This window comes from Cynocephalus volans, chromosome 3, assembly GCF_027409185.1.
Source record: "Cynocephalus volans isolate mCynVol1 chromosome 3, mCynVol1.pri, whole genome shotgun sequence".
Classification (NCBI taxonomy): domain Eukaryota; kingdom Metazoa; phylum Chordata; class Mammalia; order Dermoptera; family Cynocephalidae; genus Cynocephalus; species Cynocephalus volans.
In genome coordinates, this window is record NC_084462.1 from 153732352 (window position 1) to 153755354 (window position 23003).

A 23003-nucleotide genomic window follows, 5' to 3' on the forward strand; every position below is an offset into this window, starting at 1 on the left:
AATCCAAGCCCTGCAGCACTACTTGTGGCCCCCGAAAAGCAAGCCCCTCCCCCCAACCCCCGCTTACTTGTCCAAGGAGGCAGCGCCGTTGCTCGTGGGCTTCTGTTTTCTGTCTCTCCCGTTGACTCTGCCAACAGCTCTGGCTGCTTCTCTTTTCCCGTTTTTCCCCCCATTTTGCTTTTGTTTTTGTTCTTCTTTAGCTGCTGTTTGGAAACCACATGTAAGCTGAAGTTTTTTTTTTTTTTCTGTATTTTTTTCCCTACCTTTTTTTTTTTTTTTTTTCCCTAAAGCCAGAAAGTGAGCAAGGTCGTAGAACTTCCCTAGAAAAGTTCACTCGCAGTGTGGTAAGTTCAGTCGGTTTTTCTTCCCTCAACGTTTCTTTTGGTTTTGTATTTTCAGTTTTTTGTTTTTGTTTTTTTTTTTTTTTGGTTGTTTCCTTTGGGGTGGGAGGGAGTCCAGTGCTTTCTCCCTCAACTCACCCCTTTTCTTTTGCAAGTGTCTGCAGCTTCTCTTCTAGGGATGGATTTGCAAAAAAGCAAGTGATCCCCTCTGCAGAAGGTGCACACTTGACCGCCAGCCTCAGGCCTGGGCACTTGATCTGTTCAGGGCTTTGAGGAGGAATGACCCTGCTGCCATTGGGGCTGTGTGGTTTGTGCATCTTCTGCAGCAGCCTGGGGAGAAGGCCATCCAACTATACGATGAAATAAATTGGCTCAGAACCATAGCTCACCTTAAAAAAAAAAAATCCAAATTTCCCTCCGTGGACCCTGGCAGTCACACTGGTACGGGTCGCACACTGATGTTGCTGTGCAGGTGGCTTTTGCTGTGTACAGAAAGCGGCCGTGCTGCATGGGTCCTGGCAATGTAGTCAAGCTGGCGTGTGTGTTAGTCACCTCTGCATGAGTTCCTTACAGCCCCGGCAGCCTCATTTGCATAGTGTGACAGGGAAAGGAGGGCAGGAGCTGAGTCCTGGCACGGCACTGGCCCTGGTACTCCCCAAGGGCAAGGTCTTGTCAGACTCCCGAGGCCTTGATTCTAACAGATGGGGCAAAGACAGGCTACAGGTTCCTTGTTCTTGTGGGGAAGTGGCTTTCCCCCCATGCACACCCAGCTGAGAGAGTGGTAGAGACCCACACAGTGGCACATGAGGAGACCTCCGGTAACAGGTGAGAGCCGTCATTGAGTGAGTCTTCCCTGGGGTGCACAGTGGAGATCCTATACCAGAGTCTGTAGAATAGCAGGGACCTGCCTCCTCTTTCCATGCTGGTCTCTCCAAGGTTTGAGCACAGTGCTTGGTGCACGGGAACTATTCAATCCCACTCATTCACTGGCTTACCAAAAGCAAGCCACTGAAGTCATGGGGCCTAACCTGCACCGGTAACATCAAACCAGAGGGAACCAAGACAGCAGCTGGGGGGACAGGGATGCCATGCAGGAACTGGCTGCACCTCCCTGCCCAAAGGGTGAGAGTCCACTGATGCTGACTTGCCTTTTCTCCACCTGTGTGGAAGAGGAACGTCCTCATAAAACCTGATTACTGTATGATGAATATCCTTCTTTCATTCTTTTAACATAAATTCTAAGAATTCTGAGTTGAAAGCAACCTAGCCACTTACCTGTCATAGCTAGATACATTTTAACCACATTTAAACAGTATTTTGGATTTGCTAGATGTAGACATCACAATAACTCTACTGTGTTGGCGGTTAAAATATGGGTACTCGTCCCTTCTCTTGTTTTGTCTTCCCTCTCTATGGTCTTTCTCATGAGAAAGCAGAACATGCAGATGCAAGGCCTGTTGGTCCCTTGTCTGTCTCCGTGGCTGTTTTGCCACAGCCATGTGGCTTCACACACCAACGAGCTGCCGCGGGCTGTCAGAGGCCAGGCCTGTGGAATTGCCCCCACCCCACAATGGCCCGACAGAAAGTGGTGGGGTCCCAGCTCTCTGTCTCTGTGGAGGCCTGGCTGCTGTGGGGGGAGCATGTTTAGGGACTTCGTTGACAAGCTGAGAGTGTACTGTGTGGTCAACTTGGACTCTCAGGTGCAAATGTAGGAAAGCGGAGCTCTGACAGCCCCATAGAGATCTTCAGTTGACCATGTGAGCCACGGGTGAGAGAGGACAAGATGAGCAGACATCTTCAGGCTGCTTCTCATGAGGAGTGGGTAGCAGAAAAGGCAAGAATAGTCTCAATGAAGCTCTGTGAGGAGCATTTATTGATTTCCCTTCATCCCAAAAGTGGTGTTGGCTCAGTGGTTCTTCAAGGTCTATTAAGGAAGCGTTCAGAATGAGAAAGCAGCAGACACCCTCCAAGCATCTGAAGTGCGCACATGGGAGAACTTACAGAGATGTTTTCAGGGAGGACTGAAGGAGAAAAATATCCCAAGCTTCTCAGGTCTTTAGCATCTATATGATAAAAGGCCCGAACTTTTAGAAAATACATTCTTAAATTCCTGCTGCTCTTTTTAGCACTGGAGACTCTAATGGGTGGTGTGTTCAGACTTTCTGGTTCCGGTGGATGGAGTTCCACTGAATTATCCATGCTCCTTGTGCACTTGGGATAGTACCACATCCCCATGAGATGTGGCTGAGTGTGGGGATATGGCCCGTGGCTGTAGAACAGTGTTGGCTCTTAGATTACTCAAGGCTAGAACCCAAGAATTTGGTCTCAGTGGCCAGTGTTCTAATCAAATGGAACTAACCAACAAACCAATATGCCTTGCAATTTGATGTCCATTCTCTGAATATTATTTATATAAAATGTCTGATTTCTCTCAAACATCAATATTTCACCTGCTACATACTGCAAACCATAAAGCTCAATGAAGGGCTTGTTCAATGGCATTGCCATGTTGCTGGGAAGGATGTGTAAGAAGACCACACACGTCATGGGGCTAATAATGAAATATCAAAGGAGTGAAGCTGGACAGCTCACAGACCAAGGACATGAGGCCAGCTGCCATTTGGTACTAATCGATGGCACAAAAAACATTGATCCAGGTGGTTTGATAGCTCAGGCAGCTAGAGTCTTGTCAAGACAGACCCTGAATCCAGACTTTCTCTCTAGAACATGCAATGTCCTTTCTTTCCTTGGTAAAAGAGGAATATTTCAAGAAAGCAAATTGTTTTTCCAAGTCTCATAATGTATCATGACGTGGAGGGGTTTTCTGTTGAAGGCCACAGATGCCCCCTTTTATATGAAAACCTAAGGAGTAGTTTGATGTGGTTCATGGGAACTTCTTGGGTCATGCTAGTTTGGGTGCAGAAGGGCCTGGCACCCCCAATGGAGGCAATGCTGTGTGAGCTTCTTCTTCCAATGGAAGTTTTATTCTAGGTCACCCAGGACTTGAATAGACCAAGCAAATGTCTGGATGCTGTGCCAGCATTGTGTTTTGTGGACTGGAACCATAAAGCCTGCCCCAAACCTTGCTTATTTAACAGGGAAGGCTCAGGTTCAGAAACAAACATGAGTGAAAGTCCATGGCAGGGTGCACCTTTATTCAAAACCGAGAACAGGATTCTCTCTGCTGGGCCAAGCCCCTCAGATGCCCAACTGGCCAAGCAAAACACAGGCTGGATTTCAGTCCCTACATGACCCTCAGCTGCCTTTGCAGCGAATAACCCACACCACTGTACATGGTGGCCCTTGTCCAGGAAGCTGCAGTTTCAAAGATCTGTAACACACAGCCACTTCTCAAGGGGAACCCCAGACATGGCCTCAGGTCAGATGATTCAAAGGCTGTCTCTCCCTCGTCCTCCTCACTGGGAATCTTCCTTTCTCAGTGGCCATAAAATATGGAAACCACAGTAGGAAACATCTGGCTAGTCATTGTGGGTTATCTTCGCATCACCTTCCATCCCTTCTTCAGATTCTTTGGTGAGAAGTCCTGGGTATTCCTGACTGGGGAGGGAGGGGGCTCTCCTCTAAGCTAAAGACCATTTCCTGCTGCTGTATTCCTGGTGTTGCAGTTGACAGATGACAATGGGGGCATGAGGGTGGCCAGAGCTGAAAGGCTCGCCGCTGCTCTCCCTTAAGTGTGCCTGTCCCTTCGGATTCCACGGGGCCTACCATAAAGGCCCGAGGGCTCAGCAGGGCCTAACTCTGACATAGAGAACCAGGAGGAGACGTGGGAGGGAGGGCTAGAGGAAGCAAAGGGCCTTTAGCCAAGCCGCAGCCGCAGTGAGATGATTTTCCCTTTTTGGATGGTGGCCGAAGCCATCTGGTGAGAACTCCACCCCAGGGAGAAGCTGGAGAAAGTCCTCTGCTGCCTGTGTACAGTTCTGTGAAGGAAGTCACAGAGGGAGACGGCACTAGGTGAGAAAAAGCAGCCCAGTGATGCGCCAGCCTCCCTGGGCACCTTTGCCTGGGTGTGCCCGCAAAGCCTCAGCTGCCCTCTTCGCTTGATCAGCTCTCACCTTGGGTTCCAAAGATGGGAAATGAGGTTGCTGGTGCTTGAGCAAGCACTGGAAGCCACAGAGGAGAGGGGAGCTGAGGACCAGGCATCTCTCCACCTCCTAAGAGAACATCGAAGTTTAGCTTTGCCAAGGTGCTCCTTGGAATTGCAGCAGCAAGGGCCAGAAGCTGAGGAAGCCTCAGCACGTGACAAGTGGCATCTCTGCGACAGGCTTTTCTGTCCTGCCTGCCAAGGAATGCAGCAGGAAAGTCAGATGGAGATCGGGAAGCTCTGGGAGCCAGCTGTCACTCCCCTCCCCTTCCCCCTCCCCCTTCCCCTTTCCTCCCTCCCAGGCCAAAAGCCAAGGAAACGCTGATGAGAGCCAGGAAGTCAACACTCATCCACCCCCTTCTAGGCAGAAAGAAAGAAACTGCAGAAAGAAACCTCCAGCTCCAGGCTTAGGTGTTGACCAGAAGTGTAAGCCTGGGGCTCCTGGCAGGGGAGGGAGAGGGCAGATGACCAGGGCAATGGGCCAGCCCAGCAGAGCAGCTCCTTCCCCCAGGGGTCATTTTCTCTCCTCCTCAGCATTTCAGGGGAACAGCCTTGCACCCTGGTGTAATGAGTTCTCAATGCCTAGACTCAGCAGAGCCCCCAGAGGGCTTTGACCTCAGCCACAAAAATCTTTTCAGGCCTCCAGCAAAGGCCAATTGGCTAAAAATCCTTACACAGGGTTGGTTTTGATTGCGAACAGCCCTTGGACCCCTTTGGGACCACAGGGTCACAGACATTAGCGCCAGCCTCTCCCAACTCAGAGCTCTGAGATCCAGCTGTAGTAAAACCCTAGCCCTGGCTAGAGATGGAGGTGGACTTCCATAGTACTATTTAGGAGGGAAAGCATGAAAATCTGCAGCAAGGATGTCTTCTGGGACTCTGAAATGCTTCATCAGCCCCCACGTAGAGTGGCTTCTGCTTGCCGTCTTGGCTTGCTAGCTGTGTGACCTCAGGCAAATCACTAGCCCTCTCTGAGCCCTGGTTTTCTCCTCTGTATAATGACTTGTACTAGATAATTTCTACAGTCCCTTCCAACTGGGAGTGTTCCACAGGTCTGTGCCCCTCTCCATCCTGAGATTTTTGAATTCTGTGAATCATCCCCTAGAATTAGAGAGGAGCTGCCTTCCTGCCCTAGCTACCTGATTCGGACGTATCTACCAGCCTTTGAGGGTGGGAAGTAAACCAGGGATAGAATTGGGTTGTGTGTATTCATAAACCCTAGACAAGCCGTGGCAGGAGAACTGAGTGCCACGAGATCTCTGCTCCGACCCTGCAGACCCCCTTAGGTTCTGCAGGGCTCACCCATGCCTTGTGAGTGGAGGGTGGGGCGGGTCACAAAGACAGGGTAAGTTACACACATCCTGTCAGCTTTGCCAGTGCTGCAGTCCCACCCTCTGGTCTGGGTGCCTCGCTATGTATATACATAGCGAGGCACCTTGAGCAGGGTTGTCAAGGTCAGCTGGGCAGAAAGGTGGGCCCCAGGGTGGGTGCTGCCACGTTCCCCCCACACATTGTGGTGTCTCAGGGGCCCTATGGGCACAGGAAGGGTGACTCATGAGCTTGGGAGCCTCAGCCTCACTCTGCTGTTCATCTGCTACAATACTTTCTGGTTCCCTAGGGAACCCTGGACCAGATTGTCGCTGTCCTCTTTTAGAGATGGAAAAAAAGGTTAACAGAAGACAGTGTGATCCTGGTTACAATTGATAGTAGCTTAAGTCTCTCTATAGCTTGGTTCCATGCAAAGTTTGAAAAGCATATTTACTATTATAATTTTGTAGCTCGAACATAAAAATGTAGATGTCTGTCTTTTATAAACAGCCTATAAAATGTGAAACAACAGGACCAGCATGGCTGGTGGATACAGAGGGGACACAGTGAGAAAGTGATTCTCCATGGCAGGCCAGGGGAGGATCTTTCTGAAACTCTGGCGAGGGATGAGATTTCTATGGATCAGAAAGGACCAGAGGCTGGCTGTCATTTTTGAGACACTCGGCCCTAGACCCTGCCATTTCTCTTGGATGGAGGAATCCCCAGCTGTTGCAGCTGATGGTTCAACCTGTCAACCGAAAGCAGCCAGAACTGCCCTCCCCACGCGCGTCCACTCAGACACAGGGGCACAGGAGGCTCGTGGGGGCAGCTGCTCCCTGCCTCCCCGCTCTGGCCCTTCCTCACCCCCGCCCAGGCCTCTCCTGCCTTCCCCAGAGCCCAATGAGCCAAGCAGTCAAGTGAAAATCAAACTCCTCTGAGGCAGAAAGGCACAGCTGTGTGTTTACAGCCGCTGACTCTGATCCAAATGGCGTGCCCTGCCAGTCTCCTGGCGAGGCAGGCTGGGGGCAAACTGTGTGCGGATGCGCCAGGCAGGGATCTATTTCTGGAGCTGACCTGCAGCCCTTTGCCATAGTGTCACCTTCCTCCCCACCCCCACTCAGGAGAGACATCCTTCTAGAAAGGAGCTCTCCCTTTAGAAAGGGCTGATGGGGTTGTGGGACTTCAGCCTGTTCCTTGTCACTTGTGCAGTCAGACTCTAGTGCCTGTCCCCACGCAGCCACCCGGGAACCGTGCGGGCTCCCATCTGTGTGGTGAGAAGCCGGAGGGTGAAGGTGAATGCACGGCTCTCGCAGGATAGACAGCCGGAAAGGCAGACCACTCAGGAGACAGGACACCTGCCTCTGCAGAGGACAGAGTCAACCTCAGTCCTGTTGAGAGCGGCAGCACCACACAAGAAGGGGAAGGAGAGAAACCTTCAGGCCCCAGCCAGGCTCTGCAATAGCAGGACCTAGGAAGGGGACTGCACTGCCAAGGTCAAATGTCAAGGTCAAAGAGAAGAGACCCAACTTTGACTGTTATCCAAACTGGAGAGTTAAAGAAGTCAGAGGGCTCAAGATCTAAGATCTCAAAGGCTAAGAAGTAAGACCCCCGAGGAGTTCCCCTCAAAATGAGCTCCTGGTGAAATCTACTAGGGATGCTTCCTTTGTGCGGCAGCAAATGAGTCTCCCTGGTTCGAGAGGAGTTAGGAAAGCATGGCATTCTAGAAGGAGGGCGGGATTCATGCCCATATGTAGAAACAGTCTGTGAGACGCTGCCCCGGTGCAGAATGGCTATATGGGACACCCCAGGGGAGCAGAGAGGAGCTCAGAGCAGTGGGATTTTCAGTTTTGTGATGTTGCCTGAAGGTCAGTGAGAAAGATCCTTGGGTGTTTGTTTGGTGGCTTCCCAGTGGATGGAAAGGTGCGACAGGGTTGGGTGTGTGTGGCCACTGCACAAGTGGCAGCACCCAAAGAACACTGTGGTTCTTCCACACTCCTTAATCATGGTCACATCCTTTTGGCCTGAGAAACAGCACCATGGCCCCAAATGGGAATGGGCCTCGTTGGCAGGCACTCTTCATACCCCCCTGTCAGTCTGACTTACTCTAGAAAGGTAACTATAATACTTTCATCCTCTGCTCCAGAAAACATTTATCTGTGGCCTGTTTTTAGTGCAATAAAGTAGACAATAACGTCCACTCTTGCCCCTTCTCTCCCTGCCAACCTCCACTTTCCACTTTTTTCATGAATAGGTGAAGCAAGTATATGAGTATTCACAGTATCACAGCAGCTGCTGAGAGGGTGGATTAATCCATCTATGTCAACAAGAAAGATGATCTCTGGCAGTGGCCCACAGGAGTCCAGCCATTGCCCTGTCCTGTCCAACATCCTTTTTGATGACTTGGATGAAGAGACAAAAATGCCAACCATATTCAAAGATCCAAACCTGCAAGGTTTTGCTCACTTGGTAGATAATGAAATTACATTTGAAAAGTATCTCTTTCAGCTGGGATGATAGGTCAAAAACAACTAGATAAAATTTATCCATTGTAGAGAGACAGGAAGAATAAGATTTAGTGTTCTATAGAAATATAGGGAGACTACAGTCAACAACAAAGTACTGTATAACTTCAAATAGCTAGTTGAGAGAATGTTGAATGTTTCCAACACAAAGAGGTGGCAAGTGTTTGAGATGATATGCAAAACACCCGGATATGATCATTACACACTGTATAGATGTATCTAAATGTCATATTGTACTCCATAAATATATACAATTATCATGGGTCAAAAAAAATTTAACCAGATAATACTTATGTTTTTAAAAAAATTCGCTTTCATGACTACAGAATGGCATTTGTAGCCTTCAAGTGAAAAAAAAACTTCTGGGGTTGTAGTTGACTATAAGCTTAGTGTAAGCAAAAGCAGGTTGCAACCCCTTTCAAAAAAAGGCAACTGTACGCTTTGATGACAAGTGGATAGTCAGAGAAGAGAGGAGTGTTCCACTGCTCTGTGTTGCTCTAAACTGTATTGAGTCTTGGTTCTAACCTGCCACATTTCATCAGGAGCTTTAAGAAGCTAGAGAAAATTTAGAAGAAAATAACTAGGGTGAGAAAGGGACTCTGGAAGCCATGTCAGAAGAGGCTGGAGTTGGTCAAGATGTCTAGCCCCCAAGGAGACTCAGTGACCATCGTGAGATCTATTTGTATTTGTCTTCCAGAGAGAGTGGATTATTCTTCTGGATTGTTCCAGAAGGTAAAGCTAGAACAAATGGTGGAAGGTACAGGGAGGGTGACTCTACTGAAGAACATTCTAACAGTAGCAACTACCTAACAACGCAATATGTCACCTCAAGGAGCAATGAGCCCTCTGGCTTAATGTCGACAGCTAAATGGAAACATTTAGAAGCTGAATGGCCAAGGATATTGTAGGGTAGACTTCTGCATTGGATTCCATGATATCTTGCAACTGGAATTCTGTGCTGCATTAAATATTTGTTAAATGGATCCTACTGCATTTCATTCTGTGGCTTATAAATAAGTCGTGGAAAAGGAGAACAGATGAGATGGAGGTAGTTTGCTGGGACTGGAGGAGAAGTATCTGAAAGATTCATATTAGACTCTGCCTTGAGGGAGAAGGAGCCAGATGATGACACTCAACGCAAAGGAAACTGTCAAGAAGTGGAATTACTGCCCTTCACGTGTCATCCTGGCCTTTTTCTTTCTCTCTCTCTCTCTCTCTTTTTTTTTTTTAAGGCATTTGCTGCTGCAGATGCTGAGCTCTGGGCAACCAGGCTCTCTGCCCTGAATACCTAAAAGGAGGTCAGCGGATGGAGGACACAGGTGCTACTGGCACAGGGAGGCTGACAACCATACTGCACTTAGGCTGAGCACAGCCAGGGTGGTCATGTAGGAGAGGCGTCTGGCTCTGGGCTGGAGAAAGCTTGGCCTGTCATAGTTCCCATCACAGAAAGGGTGTTTTGCTGAAAGCAAAAAAGGTGATAAAGCCATTTGCCTTCTACCCAAAGCCACTTGCAGATTCCAGGTGGACAAGCTGACACCCAGACATCTCAGCCTGGCCAGGAGCAGATCATACCCCCAGAAACCGCAGACAGAAGAGAAACTGCCATCCCTGGGCTCCCCTCCTCCTGGGCTCTGCTTTGAGGACTCATCTCCACCTCAACTCAGGGGAAGGGAAGGGCTTTCATGTCACATTCTTTCCAGCTGTCCTGAGAGTCAACCCGATGGCAGATGACACTCCCTCCTCTCGGGCTTCACCAGAGCTGTGCTCAACTCATCGTGGGATTGTGTAATTATGGTGATTACAGCTTATGGCTTTTTTCCTCTCTTCATCTTTTGCTTTCAAATTCTTTGAGGCCTCTCATTAAACATGGCGCTCCTGGTAAAGTCAGCAAAGTTTAATAAGACATTTTTTAAAGCTAAAGAAAGCCCAGTCAGAGTTGATTGTTGCTGTGTTCTCTCAGACATTCCTGTAAAATGCTGTCAGGCACAATTGGTGCCTGGGCATGAGAGGTGAGGGGAAGGGAAGTTTAGGGACCCAGGGGACACCTATACATATTCACAGGGTTGGAGAACCATTCTGCACCATGCCCCTGGCCTTTCTCATGGGCGCCAAGAGCATGGCGCATCTGAACCCCCATGCCTAATAGGAAAAGACAGACTGTGGAGCAAGGACAGGAAGGCTAGCCTTCACATCATAGCACATTATGTTGGGAAATGGAGATGAAGCATCCAGTGCAAAACTCAACCCAACCCTGTAATCTTCAACAAAAGTAGTAGGAAAATTCTTATGGGTTCTTTGTCCTGGATGTTACTAGAAGGTTCTGGGGCACCCATAATCATGAATATGCAAAGAAGTCAACTATTAGCATTTGTGAGTGATCACAACCCAGTGGTCATGTACTTGATGGAGGTTTCCTCGGGAATGATACAGCTTCATCCATTATTTGATAGCCCTCAATCACAGCTTTCTTGAATCATCATCAAATCCGTAGGACATCATGAGAAGGACCACCAAGGAGTGTGGTTTTGGTGGGAGCCACCAGAGCCCCCTCACCTTCCCTTCGGCAGCTTCATGCAGGTTTGGTGTCAGGGTTCCCTTCATTTCCGTATTCCCCCGGGACTACACAGAGGACCGCGCAGTGAGGTGCATCTTGCTCCAGCAGGAGTGTGTTTTGGGGAGGTCCCTGATGGGCTCCTCATGCTGACTGCCCTGAGCCATCCCGACTGCTCCTGACCCTGATAGTAGCCAGTTACTTCACGGCTTGTGTCGCTAAAGAGAAAGGAGCTGGGTTGTGACTGAGCAGCACGACTACCCAGAGTTAAGTATCAAGACCTAGTGAGGACATTTCTCCCAATTGCATTCTCATCCACTACGGGAGATGACCTGCTTGCTTTGCCCCCTGAGAACACTGACCCTGTGGCACCCACTGAAATGCGGTAGAGACAGGCATCCCCAGTCAAATCCCTTTTTCTCCACCTGATGCTAGTATGAGGCCCTAAGCAAGTTGCTCACGTGCCCGCTGGGTATAACCGAGCCTAGTGCCCAGGGTAGATGCCGGCACTAAATGTGGCATTATAGCTGTGGCTGCCATTTCTTGGGAGCCCACAGTGTTGTACAGTGTCATGCTGGGCTTGGCCTGAGATGAACTTTGGCTCTTCTGCAGCTCCGCCACTTAGCTGTGTGACTTGGGCAGCTCCTCTAAGTCCCAGTTTCCTCATCTGTAAAAGGGAGATAAGAGTAAATGATGAAGTGGGGAAAATACAGGAAGTGCTTTGCACACTGTAGTGTATATGCTCAACAGGTTCAAGGAGTTCATGAAAAGATTTGTATCATCTTTTCATTCTGTTTTTCCACAAACTTTTTGAAGTACCCTTGTATTACTCTTAGTAGTATTTTCATCATTGTGATGTTATTTACGGTCCATGCTTAGTTAGCTCTTCACTTACTCCCTTATGCAGTTTCCGACAGTATTCTGAGAGGTAGGTATCGTTACATTTACTTTGCAGTTGGGGATGGGTAAGTGGGGATGACGGTGTGTGCAAAGCCTATTTATTACAGTGACTGGCTCATGGTAACTACTCAATAAAAGGTAGCTTTTATTATTGGCTTACTTTTAAAGTCACCTCAGAGAGCTGGTTTCTCTGTTTTTCTAGGGAATGAAGGGACTGTGGTGCCCAGGTTGATTTCTCAGGCCCCTAAGCACTTCCCAGGAAGCTGTGGGACCTGAGGGGCTTGTCAGCCTGGGACGGGGGAAAGCAACCAGTAAAACTTTGAGTGTGTTGCCAGATCTGGCGTTCGGCCCCCTACTGAGGCGCAGGACCCTAAGATGCCTGTTGCTTCCAGACACAGACCAGGAATGGCTCTACCCGTGATAAGAGCATGAAACCCTGTCCTCCAAATGTAGCCCTCGGCATGACAGAAGTCTCATTCCCAGAAACACTCACTTCTCTGCCTGGAGCCACCCTGAGCAATACAACTTCACCAAGTCCAGTTGCTCCATCTGCCAGATAATCAGAGGTTTCTATTTATTAACCACTTATTACAAAGCGAGGTTGTTGGAAAAGTCAGAAGCAAATGGCAGGGAATGCTTTGAAATCCCTGAATCAACCAGACCCCTGGGGTGTGTGCTCCTACTGCTTGTAGTATTAACAGAGGCAGATGTGGAGAGGTCATCTCCACTGACATGACTGAATGGCTCTTTCCCAGGGAGAATTCAATTTTTATATGTGTATTTTAAGGTAAATACTTTAAGTTTGCAGTGTTTGTCAAAGATTGGCATCTACGGCCAATCACATGGTTGCTTATGTACCTTGCATGTGATGTTTATGTGAATGCCTGCAGTGTAAACATGCACATGAATGTGTGCACAGGTGTATACACATGTGCCCAGGTGTATACCCAGGTGTATGTGCTGCCTGCCTAATACGTTACTCCAAGCTCAGTGTATAGTGCATGTGTAACCATACGCTGCAGCCCTGCATGTGCCTCTGTGCGTGGATTGCATGCCCACTGCAGCTGTGTGCATGTCTGGGCAGGGGCTCCTCTAAAGCCATAGGTCTTCACAGTTTCAGCTGGATAAGTTATTCTTCACTTCCCTTCCTAAAAACACAATTGCCTAGTGCTGCTGGCGCAGAGTCAGAATGGCCGCTGCATTTCACCCCCGAGGTGGCTTCCTTCCAGCAGTGGGTGAGTGATCCCGGCGTCTGCACACTCTAACTTTTGGGGTCCTTCTGCACAGAAGGTGCTCCAAAACCAGAAGAGATGATCTGTTTGTCTGTGGCTTTGTCTCCACCCACCACTCCTGTTCTCACACCCTGGTTCCGTGGATAGTCAGTGGCACTCATTTCTTGGTGTCCCCATTTTTTTCTGCCTATCTTTTGCACCATAGTTTTTCCTTCCAAAGAAATAAAGAGCTCAGGGGTCCAGAAATGATGCCAGGATGAGTCCCTTGTCCCAAAGGAAATGGACAAATAACATGCTTAGTTATTAATCCTGTGGCTCACTTCTGCTGGTCCCCATTTCCTAACACAACAGGACAGAAATGCTCACTACCTATGAAGATGCTTTTAAATCCAACAACAGCCTCTCTACACTTCATCTCCTGGCTAAAGTTTCAGTAACCCTTCTCTGTGGGCCCTGGGCTAAGTCCTGCAGAAAACTCAGAAATCTCACGTTTCTGCATACTATCCTACCAGGGGAGAAGGAAGCTGGGAAACCACCCATCCCCTATCCCACTGGGACCAAAAGCATCTCAGCAGCATGTGAAAAGGGTCTGTAAGGAAGTAAGAGGTTCTCTGTGGCTAGGAATTCCATTGACCCAAGATTCTGTCCAGGCATCACTTGAAAATGCTGCTTAACCTATTCCCTGCTGAACTTTTCAGGTTAGGAATGCATGTCTGATAAATGCCTGCTGAACTGCGTTGCTAGTAGTAGGGGGGAAAGAGAAATGTGCCGGCTCCTTTGCACATGCATCAGAATGGATATGGACATTCCCCGAAGCATTTGATGGGGTGGTCATCAAGTTGACAGCCTGTGCCTTCTAGGCCCTGACTTGGCAGCTGGCTTCCCCAGGGACTCCAGCCAATGTCTGTGAACAGCCAATGAGTGAACATATTTGCAGGACATGATAAGTACCCTTAGAGGATTGAGTTGAGTCCACATGAGTCCTTGCGAGAATCTCATGCTGCCAAGCAAGTGACTTCCTCTCGCTGCTTCGTCCACAATATCGAGTTATTAAAGTTCAGCTGCACTGTCCCCTGTAGTCATAGTCAAGGGTTACTTGAACTTCTTAATTGGGAAAAAGTAGCATCAAGTTGTTGCCGGTAGTAACACAGCCATGTCCTTGTTTCCTTGAGTCTTTTGGCCTTTGCCTAATTTGGAGCAAACCAGACCTTAGGTGCCACATTTGGGGAGGAGGATAAGAGGAGGTGGGCATTGTGTGGGCCACAGGAAGGCATCCTACTGAGGGGACTTGCAAGCAGAACGCCCCCTCCACTCCACTCCTGAGGCCACCAAGAGCTTCCTGCAAGCCGAGTGTAGAAAGAGCAACAGCGTTGGTCAGTGGGGATGAAAGGAAGTAGAGGAGAGAGAGCCAGAAGTAAAAAGGGGGCATTTCCACTGCCCAGGGATAAAGAGCAGCAGGGCAAATGGAAATGCACAAATTGGAAAGGAGGCCGGGGACTCTATGCCTGGGCATTCTTCCATGAATGTAGGCCTCAGCTGCTGAGTCCTTGTCACTCCTGGCATCCCTGCCTGGTTCCAGATTTGTCCCTGCACAGCTGGAGGGAGGTCTCCCATCAGTCATCAGAACTGACAGGCAGACATTGGCCTCTGCAAAGAGCCCGTTAGTGATGAGTCTGAGAGGAGGCAGGAGTCAGAGGTGTCAGGAATACCACCCAGGGAGGGCTTCTGGCTGGGATATCTCTCATAAAGCACTTGGCCTAGAATGAATTGAAATGGGGTTGGTTCTAACTGGGGAAAGGCCACTCTGCCTGACCCACCTTAGAAAGGCAAACATCACCCTTGCTTCTGTCCTCCCTAGGATGGTTGCTATGTGAGCTTCCAGAGGCACTGGCAACAATAACACAGGGCCACAGACAGAATGGTGGCTCCACCTGGTCTGTGCAGCAGCCACTGCTTTTAATCTATTTGCACCAAACTGTGGTGACCTGCACCCCAGCTCAGCATAGTATCCGAAGACTCCTTTTGCCAGGCTTATCAGCCAGAATCTCAGGATTCCCAAGTGTGATAACAGGAAGCACCTTAGCAGAACAGAAACAGCCTGAGATGGGTCCAAGCATGCTCGAGAGCTGAAGTTTCTTTCTCAAGCAGGTTGAGAAAATCACCCCCCACTACCCAGAGATGTGGCCTTGTGTGGGTGGCATGGAGGAGTCCTTAGTCCCTGAGGTTTCCATCTGTCTCCTTCCTTGAGAGTGACAGGCATGTTCAAAATAAGTGTCATGAAGGCTGAACAGCTCACCTCTTCCACTAACTAGCTGTGCACTCCCAGGCAAGTTATTCACTCTATTCGAGTCTGCTTCCTCCTCTGTTTAGTGGGAGTTAAAGGAATACCTAACCGGCAAGGATGCCGTGGACATGACTGTAAGTGTTTGTAAAATGCCTGGCATGCTTGACACACTAGGTCAATGGTCAACCAGTGGGTAGTTGTAAGTAATTGTTCCCAGTAGCTGAGCCGTGTCCTTGGTAACGGGACCATCCCTGCCCTGCCACCATCAAGGTGTGGGCAATTTGGAGAGGAAAGCACTTAGAAGGGAGGGTACATGAGATATCAATGCCACACCATTGATCAAGAATAAGAAATTCAAAGAAAAAGGCCTTGGGAGACCAGGGGATAGATTGGTCCCTTTACATTTAATTCAGATAGGAGGACTGGCAACTCACCTTTTCTAAATTTAAAAATTTTAAATAAAATTTTTAAAAACATTGGTAGTTGCTAATGCAGCATAGAATAAAGAGTCTGGACCTGCTAATGGTCCCAGGGCCATTTTGTGGGAATTGCTTTCAGATGATGTGACTGCTGGGGAGATTCTGCATCCCCGCCGTTTACATGGCAAAACCTGGTTGTTCGCACCACTGTAGGTAAGGTGGTGGGCTGTTGCAAAAGAATGCATTATTTTTATTCTTATTATATTATTTTGAAAAAAAGGTTCAGGTTTAGTAATACATGAGAGTATGTTAATTCTTCAGCCAGTGAATGTTTTTGTTATCAATTCAATTTTTACCTATCCCTTGATTTTTTTTCTTAATTTGGGTGTTGTCTTATGTTTGCAGTATATCTTCTCATTTAAAAAAAATTGAATAAAAAGAATATTTTAAAACCAACTAAAATGCCCTTCAGCACCTGAGAGAGATCAGAAAGCTTAGTGAAGACCCTGGAGTAATTCAGACCCCAGGAATGGATCTTTCCACAGGGCTCCTGCCTCAACTCACAACTGAAGGGTGACAAAGCCAGAGACATCCCCTCTTCCTTCCTGTGCCGGTCCAGCCTGCCTCTGCTGTGGACTGGCCGTGTGTAATCTCTGCCTAGTCCCATAACCTGGTTTTCCCATTTCATCTGCCCCACCTTCCTTCACAGAGTGGATCAGAGGGCGATAAGAGATGAGGAGTTGAAAAGTGTTTTGAAATTATGTTATATGAAGTGTGGACTTTCCTACCACCCCTGTTAGAGTTTCTCAGACCCCTAATCATCCCAAATGGGCAGCACTCCCTCTCTCCAATTTTAAACATTATTGAGAAAGGATCTGCTATGGAGTCCTTTGTACTCCCTTTAAAAATTATTCCTTTTGCTTTGCTCAGTGGAGAAGGGCATCAGAGGTGCCAGCCTCCAGGGAGTCACCTGATGGAGTTAGGCCGGTCCTTGGCTTCTCCCCCTTCTGCCAAACCCAAGCCAGGACCCCTTACCTTTCCACCTGGCTCTCAGGCTCCTAACTGCTCTCCTCAAAAAGTTCCACCTGCCCCCAGGTCTGTGGTTCCACACATGCATATTTTTTGTGAACTTGAGCATCATCTACTCACAGGTGACCTTCAGCCTCCTTGCAAGGGCGATTCATCTCTAGGGCTTCCCACTTCTTGCCTGCCGAGGTCACTTAGTGAGCCCCATTCAGCAAAACACCATTTTTCATTAGGAAGAATGAGAAATGCATGTGTGCCACACCAAGGGGATCAGCTTAGATCAAGGGAGGCTAGAAACAGTGTTCCAGATTAGTTCTGTTGCATGCTCCAGTTCCACGAGGACAGGAATCTGGGTTTCTTCTGTACTGGAGAGGGAACCAAGAATTTCTCTAAAGGCAAAGATGGGCCCAGCAACTGAAAAAGAATAAGGAGTGGGGAACTCCGGGGCAGAGATGTGATAGCTGGGATTTTTCTAATCTTTTTTTTTTTTTTTTTCTGTGGAGGTATAATTACATATGGTAAAATGAACAGATCTGACATGTAGCTGAATGAATTTGACAGATGTATACACAATATAACCTACACCCCATCACCCTACAAAGGTCCCTCATGCCCATTTCCAATCAATTCCCTCTCTCTCCCCCAGAAGCAACCATGGTTGATTTCTATCCCCTTAACAGCCTGGGTTTTGACTTAGTGGACTTGATCTGTAACACTGGTCTTAGATAGTCTGTGCAATCAGCAGCTCAGATATTTTTGCTTCCCTAGCATTGAAAAGGGTCCTCCCTGAGCCCCTAGTGCTTGGCTCTGCTGCCCCCAATACGCCATCTGACCCCCAGAGCTACTCTCAGCCACAACCCTCCTCCCAGCCAAAGAGTTTAGCATCCATCTCCCAGGTAAGTAAGTGGTGAAAGCTCTTGGTAACCCGGACCGTGCATGCTTTGTTGATTAATATCTGGAAGTGCAATGCACAGAGCCACAGCATGTCAAGCAGCATGTTGATTTTTCTTGAAGCACTGCACAAAAGGGAGCTATTCCTTTTGTGCATTTCCTTTCAGAAACAAAGGATTCCATGACCACCTTATTCCAGGCTTCTAGCCATCAAGATGGCTACAGAGCTGAAATGATTAGTCAGATGGACGGCGGGAATTGAATGTGTGGGTGTTTGTGAACCCAGCAAAGAGCCCATAGTCCATGCAATTGATCCCAAATTCCATTGGATGACACTTTGCCAAATGTCTCATAGGTGAAAAGCACTTTGTCCGTATGCAAAGCTTTAGTGTCTCTGGAATGTACCTTCTGCAGTTCAGTTCTTAATCACTGTGTATTTCTTCACTTGGACAAAAGCTGTCTGCTAATAGCATTTTCAACCACCCTCAGCTGCTTTGCTCAGCTGCGCCAAGGCCTCGGGCTGAATTGGCTGCAGTTTCCTGGCACCATGATCTGTTCCCAATTGACCAGGACTGAGGAATATCATACATTCACCCTGAAAAAACTGCCTGCTCCATAACTATGCAATTGCCAGACACAGGCTGAATTGCCACTCCCCTTCCTAAGCGGTTCCTTCAGAATCATGCAAAAAAGGAGAGGGGAGGAAAGAGTCCTAGAGGGTGCAGGTGGGATCTTTCCTCTCTCTGGGCAGAGCAAGTACCTCAGTAGCTCCCTGCAAGCCCAAAGGGGCAACTCATCTCTGAATGCAGGTAGCCTCTGCTCTCAGATTTCACTGTGATCCCTGAAAGCTACAGGAGCCTCACTCTTCAGAAGGGAGGTAGCTGCTGAGCAGGTGTGATTGCAGGCTTTCTTCCCCAAAGCCCTGGGCCAGGCATCTAGCCAGCCTGCAGCCTGCATGATTAACCGCCTTCCAGACTGAGCCTGCCCTCATTCACCCGGGAGGTCACTGTGCAGCGGGTAGATTGCAGCTGGGCTGAGCTGCTTCCTGAGCCAACCCGAACCCTTGTGACCTCTGTCTTCAGCAGCAGAACTGGCATTTGGCAAATGCATGAGCATAGAAGCGGGGCGAGGGAGACAAAAATGCCAAGCAGCAGCACTTGGGCTGCTGAGAGGTTGGGAGCAATCCCAGGGGTGGCCCCTAAGCTGGTCAGCTTCACCATCGATCCTGAAGTCCTGAGAAACGGAAGCAGTTGAGGGAAGAGGAGGGGCAGGCAGTGACAGGCTGGCCACAGGTCCTGGGAGTCAGAGCTGTAGGACTTAGGCAGGAAGAGATTAATTAGCGGCTCCAAGCCCAGCCCAGCTGGTTTTTTACAAGTAGGAGGGGTTGGGGGTGGGGGGAGCCTCAGGGCCAAACTCACCTAAAAGAAATAGACACACAATTCTCCAGAAATAGAAGCTCCAACCTCCCTCAACCCACAGCCTCCTCTCCAGCCAAAATGACCTCACTAATGAGGAGAAGCTGTAATGAGGGTTTGGGAAACTGGTAAACCTCATCTTCTTTGTCTCTGGGCTTTTAACATACACATTGGCAACAGAAGCTCTTGTGATTTTTTTATTTTCACATCTGCCATCTAAATCAGAGCCCCAAATGCTGTGTATAGCAAACCCAGAACATATATATTTGGGTACATGATGTGTAATTTGTGTCCCTGGTGGAAGAGGGATGAAGGAGGGGGAGGAGCTGGTATTTAGTGCCTGGTTAATGCAGCAATAAGCAGCATCCAGGAGGAACGCAAAATCCCTTCTATGAGCAGGACGGACATGGGTAATAGGGAATGAGGGACGACGTCTGTGAGAGCTCTCACACCAGCGCCAGGAGGCCCTAGACTCAGCAGCCCCACACTTTCCCCGAGGACCCACACGCCCCCATGCTTCCTGCCTTCAGGTGAACCAACTGGATGACAAATGCCTCAAGCTCCATGTGAGAAAGAGCACTCAAGGGGGGTAACAGCTAGGTGTGTGCCATCAAATTCCCGGCTGGAGTGGGGGGTCCTTGAAGCAGCCTCTGCCTTCTGAAAGCTACTGTAGTACCTAACCTACTCTAGACAAAGAAGTAGCCATCCTGTCTCAGTGATTTTTCAAAGACTGACACTGTTACCCTCTAGGATTTTTTTTAAAAATCTGATTAAAAAATCCTTAGCCTAGTATAAATGTTTCCTGCTGCAGGCTAAGTTTAGTACATCTGAAGATGTAGATAAGGTTGCTGATGGAGAGATTTTGTGTGCGTGTGTGTGTGCTTGTTTTAAGATAGGGGAGAAAAAAAGTTTTGTCTCACTAGTGAAAATGGGGAGGGAAAGGGAAAAAGAAGAACAAGGGGGGTAGAGCAGACTTTCCATTTCTGGACAAGCTCCCATTCGTGCCATCGGAATTCTCAGAGTCAGGCTGGCCATCTCCCTCTGTAGAGATCTAAGCCAGATGACACAGTATCCTGAATCCAGCAAACTCACACCCCATGCTGTTCGTTTATTAGATATACCCATTATTCATCAGTTCGTCAATCAGCAGGTTTATTGAGTTCTCTACCAGGATTCACAAATCTGATCAATTTTTTTTAATTACAACCAGCTTACAGGCAGCCAAGCCCAATAAACAAGATGAGCCCTCACACCCCACTTGGAAATGAACATGAGGAATTGCTGGCTCTTGCAATCTCTCTACCAAACGACCACGTGCTGCCCTTCGCAGATGGCGATGGTGTCACTGACCCACTGTCAATAATGGGATGGGGGTTGAGTGTTTTCCCAGACACAGTGATCAATCTGCTTGGGTCCAGCCACACTCTCCTCTAGACCCGTGTCCAGTGATATAGATTCTAAAGACGGTGAGCCAGGGAACAGGCACAGACCATGTCAAGGAAATAAGCAGGGCCCCTGAGCCTCATTCACCCTCCTCATCCCTCCTCTTGGTGCCCGGTCCTGAATCCCCACCCAGATCAAGGGCTCCTCAACCACCTCTCCAGGGCATGTAGACAGACACTGGACTCTCCTAGGACCTCTATGCCTCATGCACTGGGTCTTGTCATCCAGTTTATATTTTTAGTTCTTGAGAAGAACTGCCACATAGGTTGTAAGTGAAGAGCTTGTAGACTTCCTGTGGTCTCAGTACCACAGATGAGGAGCCAGGAACATCAGAGACGGCAGGAGTGCACTGCCCTGGGACCTATGGTGGCTCTGAGCTTCGGTGAATGCCCTTGTCACTTTCACAGTCCAGAACCCATCAAAGAGGAAGGACCCTATGTGCCTATGCTACATTTCAAACAGGATTCATAGGTCTTCTGCATTCTTTTTCTTTTTTAATTGAAAAATAATCGATTACACATATTTGTGGGGTACAGAGTTGACTATCAATACTTGTATACAGTATGTGATGATCAAATCAGGGTAATTAGCATATTCATCATTACAAAATGTAATCACTCATTGTGTCCATTGACCAATTCTCACTAGTCCCCCTCCCCTCTCCCTTTCCTACCTCTAGTAACCACAGTTCTGTTCTCTCCTGAAAGCATTCTTAAGACTAGTTCATTCGTTTCTAATCACCCAGATCCTTAGCCACCATCTATTTGGGTCAACCCACCCTCCCTGATCTCAGTACTTCCCGGTCCACCATTTCCTTCCCACTTGCATAAAATCAAGTTCAGGGGTAGCCACAAGCATTAGGAGATGTTCTACCTGAGGGTTTAAATGCCTTGTTTTTGATAAGTAAAATGCCCACACCCCCAAAAAAGTATCACAACACACCCTCACTCCCTTCACCTACCCTGGAGTCCTGGTGTTTCCAGCAGTCTGCAGCTAAAGCTCCCATACCTAGAGCTCAGCTATCAAGGTGGTCAGTTGGGTTGGTTAGTCATCTGGCCTATGTGGCTCATGCAATAATTAACTCACCTGTCTGGCTCTCTGTCTCTGTCCCTGTGTGTGTGTGTGCGCACGCCTGTGCGTGCCTCTCTGTCGCTGTCTCTGCAGGGAAAGTCGCTGGCGGGCAAGCGCCTCACCGGCCTGATGCAGTCCTCCTGACCGTCCCGGCTGCAGGGCCAGGGCCCGGGCCCACGGACCACACTGGCGGGCGGCGGCGCTCCACATCCACGGACAGAGTGTCCTTACGGGGAGATCTGGTCACTGTGAAGGAGAAAGAGTGAGGGCAATGCCGGGCAGTGGTGGGGAGACTTGGTGGGTCGATGGGGAGGCCAGAAAGAGTGAGCCCACAGAGGCTGGGCAGCCCGGGAGTGGCTCCTGTTTACAACCTGCTCTTCCCTGCCCAGTTGTGCTCCAGCGCTCTGTCCCCTAAGAGGCCCTGGCTTACCGCTCCTTCCGGGGAGAGCACCTCATGGGTTCCTGTTGCAACTATCACTCGAGATTATAGTCTTACTATCCTCACTCCTCCCACTGTCTGGAGGTCACACCTTCCAGCAGACTCAAGAGGGACGATGGACCCGGCACATCCAGTGTGATGCGTCACCTCCCTGCCCTCGAGGTCGCCCACAGCACCTACCCTAGCTACAGCCACCGTGTCCACCCGCCGCCTGCCTCCCCACCTCTCTGTGGCCACCCAGGTATAACAGGCCAGCACTGGGCACTGCTCTCACGTAAAATGTCCACTTCACGTCTTCAGCACCAAAGCAACCTCGCGGATCGCGTTGCCTCAAGTCCTCTCGACACCCTTTGAGAAGAGGTCTCCACCGCGTGGTGGCTGCCCTCCGGTCCCATCAGAGGGAGGTGTCAGGGGTCCAGCACTAGAGGAAGCACCAGTGTAGATGAAGGAGCTTGTTGTTTGACAGCCGTGGAGGTTGCAATGACCATCTTTTAAAATATTATTTCATAACTTATTCTGTTTTTGCCCCCTCGCTCCTTATTTTACTCAAAATAAACATGGCCACGAACTCAGGGGCCATTGGGATTCTCCCCTCGGCAGCTCCACGTGGAAACTGGGAAGGCCCCCAGCCCAGGAGTGCCTGGATGGCAGGGCTGGCAGCCCCCACGGTGACGTCCTGACAGGCATGGCCAGACCTTCCTGGGTCAGGACTCAGTTGGGTCTGAAGCCGGAGCCATGGGGTTCTCTTCCCAGTCTTGACCTGAAGGCCCAGCAAAAGCAAAACGTGCAAAAACTTGCAAAAGATCCACTTTCATTCCCTTTGTGTGTGTGTGTGTGTGTGTGTGTGTGTGTGTCAAAATGACTATTTGCCAACTTGGCTGGGAGGTAATGTACGTAAAGCACCGAGTCAGGGGCCTGATGCGTAGTAGGTGCTTAGCAAATGGTAGCTAATACCATTGTGCTTGTCATTGTTATTTTTGTGATGCCCACAAGCCCTCGGACAGAGCTGCGTTAAGTAACCTGTTTTTGAATTCAGACACTCACTCCACCACCTGCTAT

General features: G+C 49.0%; 1 protein-coding gene across 4 annotated transcripts in view; it reads left to right on the forward strand.

Moving 5' to 3' along the window:
* The window catches only part of RGS6 (regulator of G protein signaling 6), a 534053-nt gene extending 512323 nt beyond the window's left edge, over positions 1–21730 (forward strand). For 2 of the 4 annotated variants that reach the window (XM_063091836.1, XM_063091837.1), the window contains exons 17-18: positions 291–344; positions 21599–21730. In XM_063091836.1, coding sequence (XP_062947906.1) covers positions 291–344; positions 21599–21649 — 105 coding nt within the window. In that variant the 3' untranslated portion in view covers positions 21650–21730. The remainder of the gene's footprint in view (positions 1–290; positions 345–21598) is intronic. The other 2 variants (XM_063091840.1, XM_063091838.1) reach the window with 2 other exon arrangements.
* The last annotated feature ends 1273 nt before the right edge of the window (positions 21731–23003 follow it).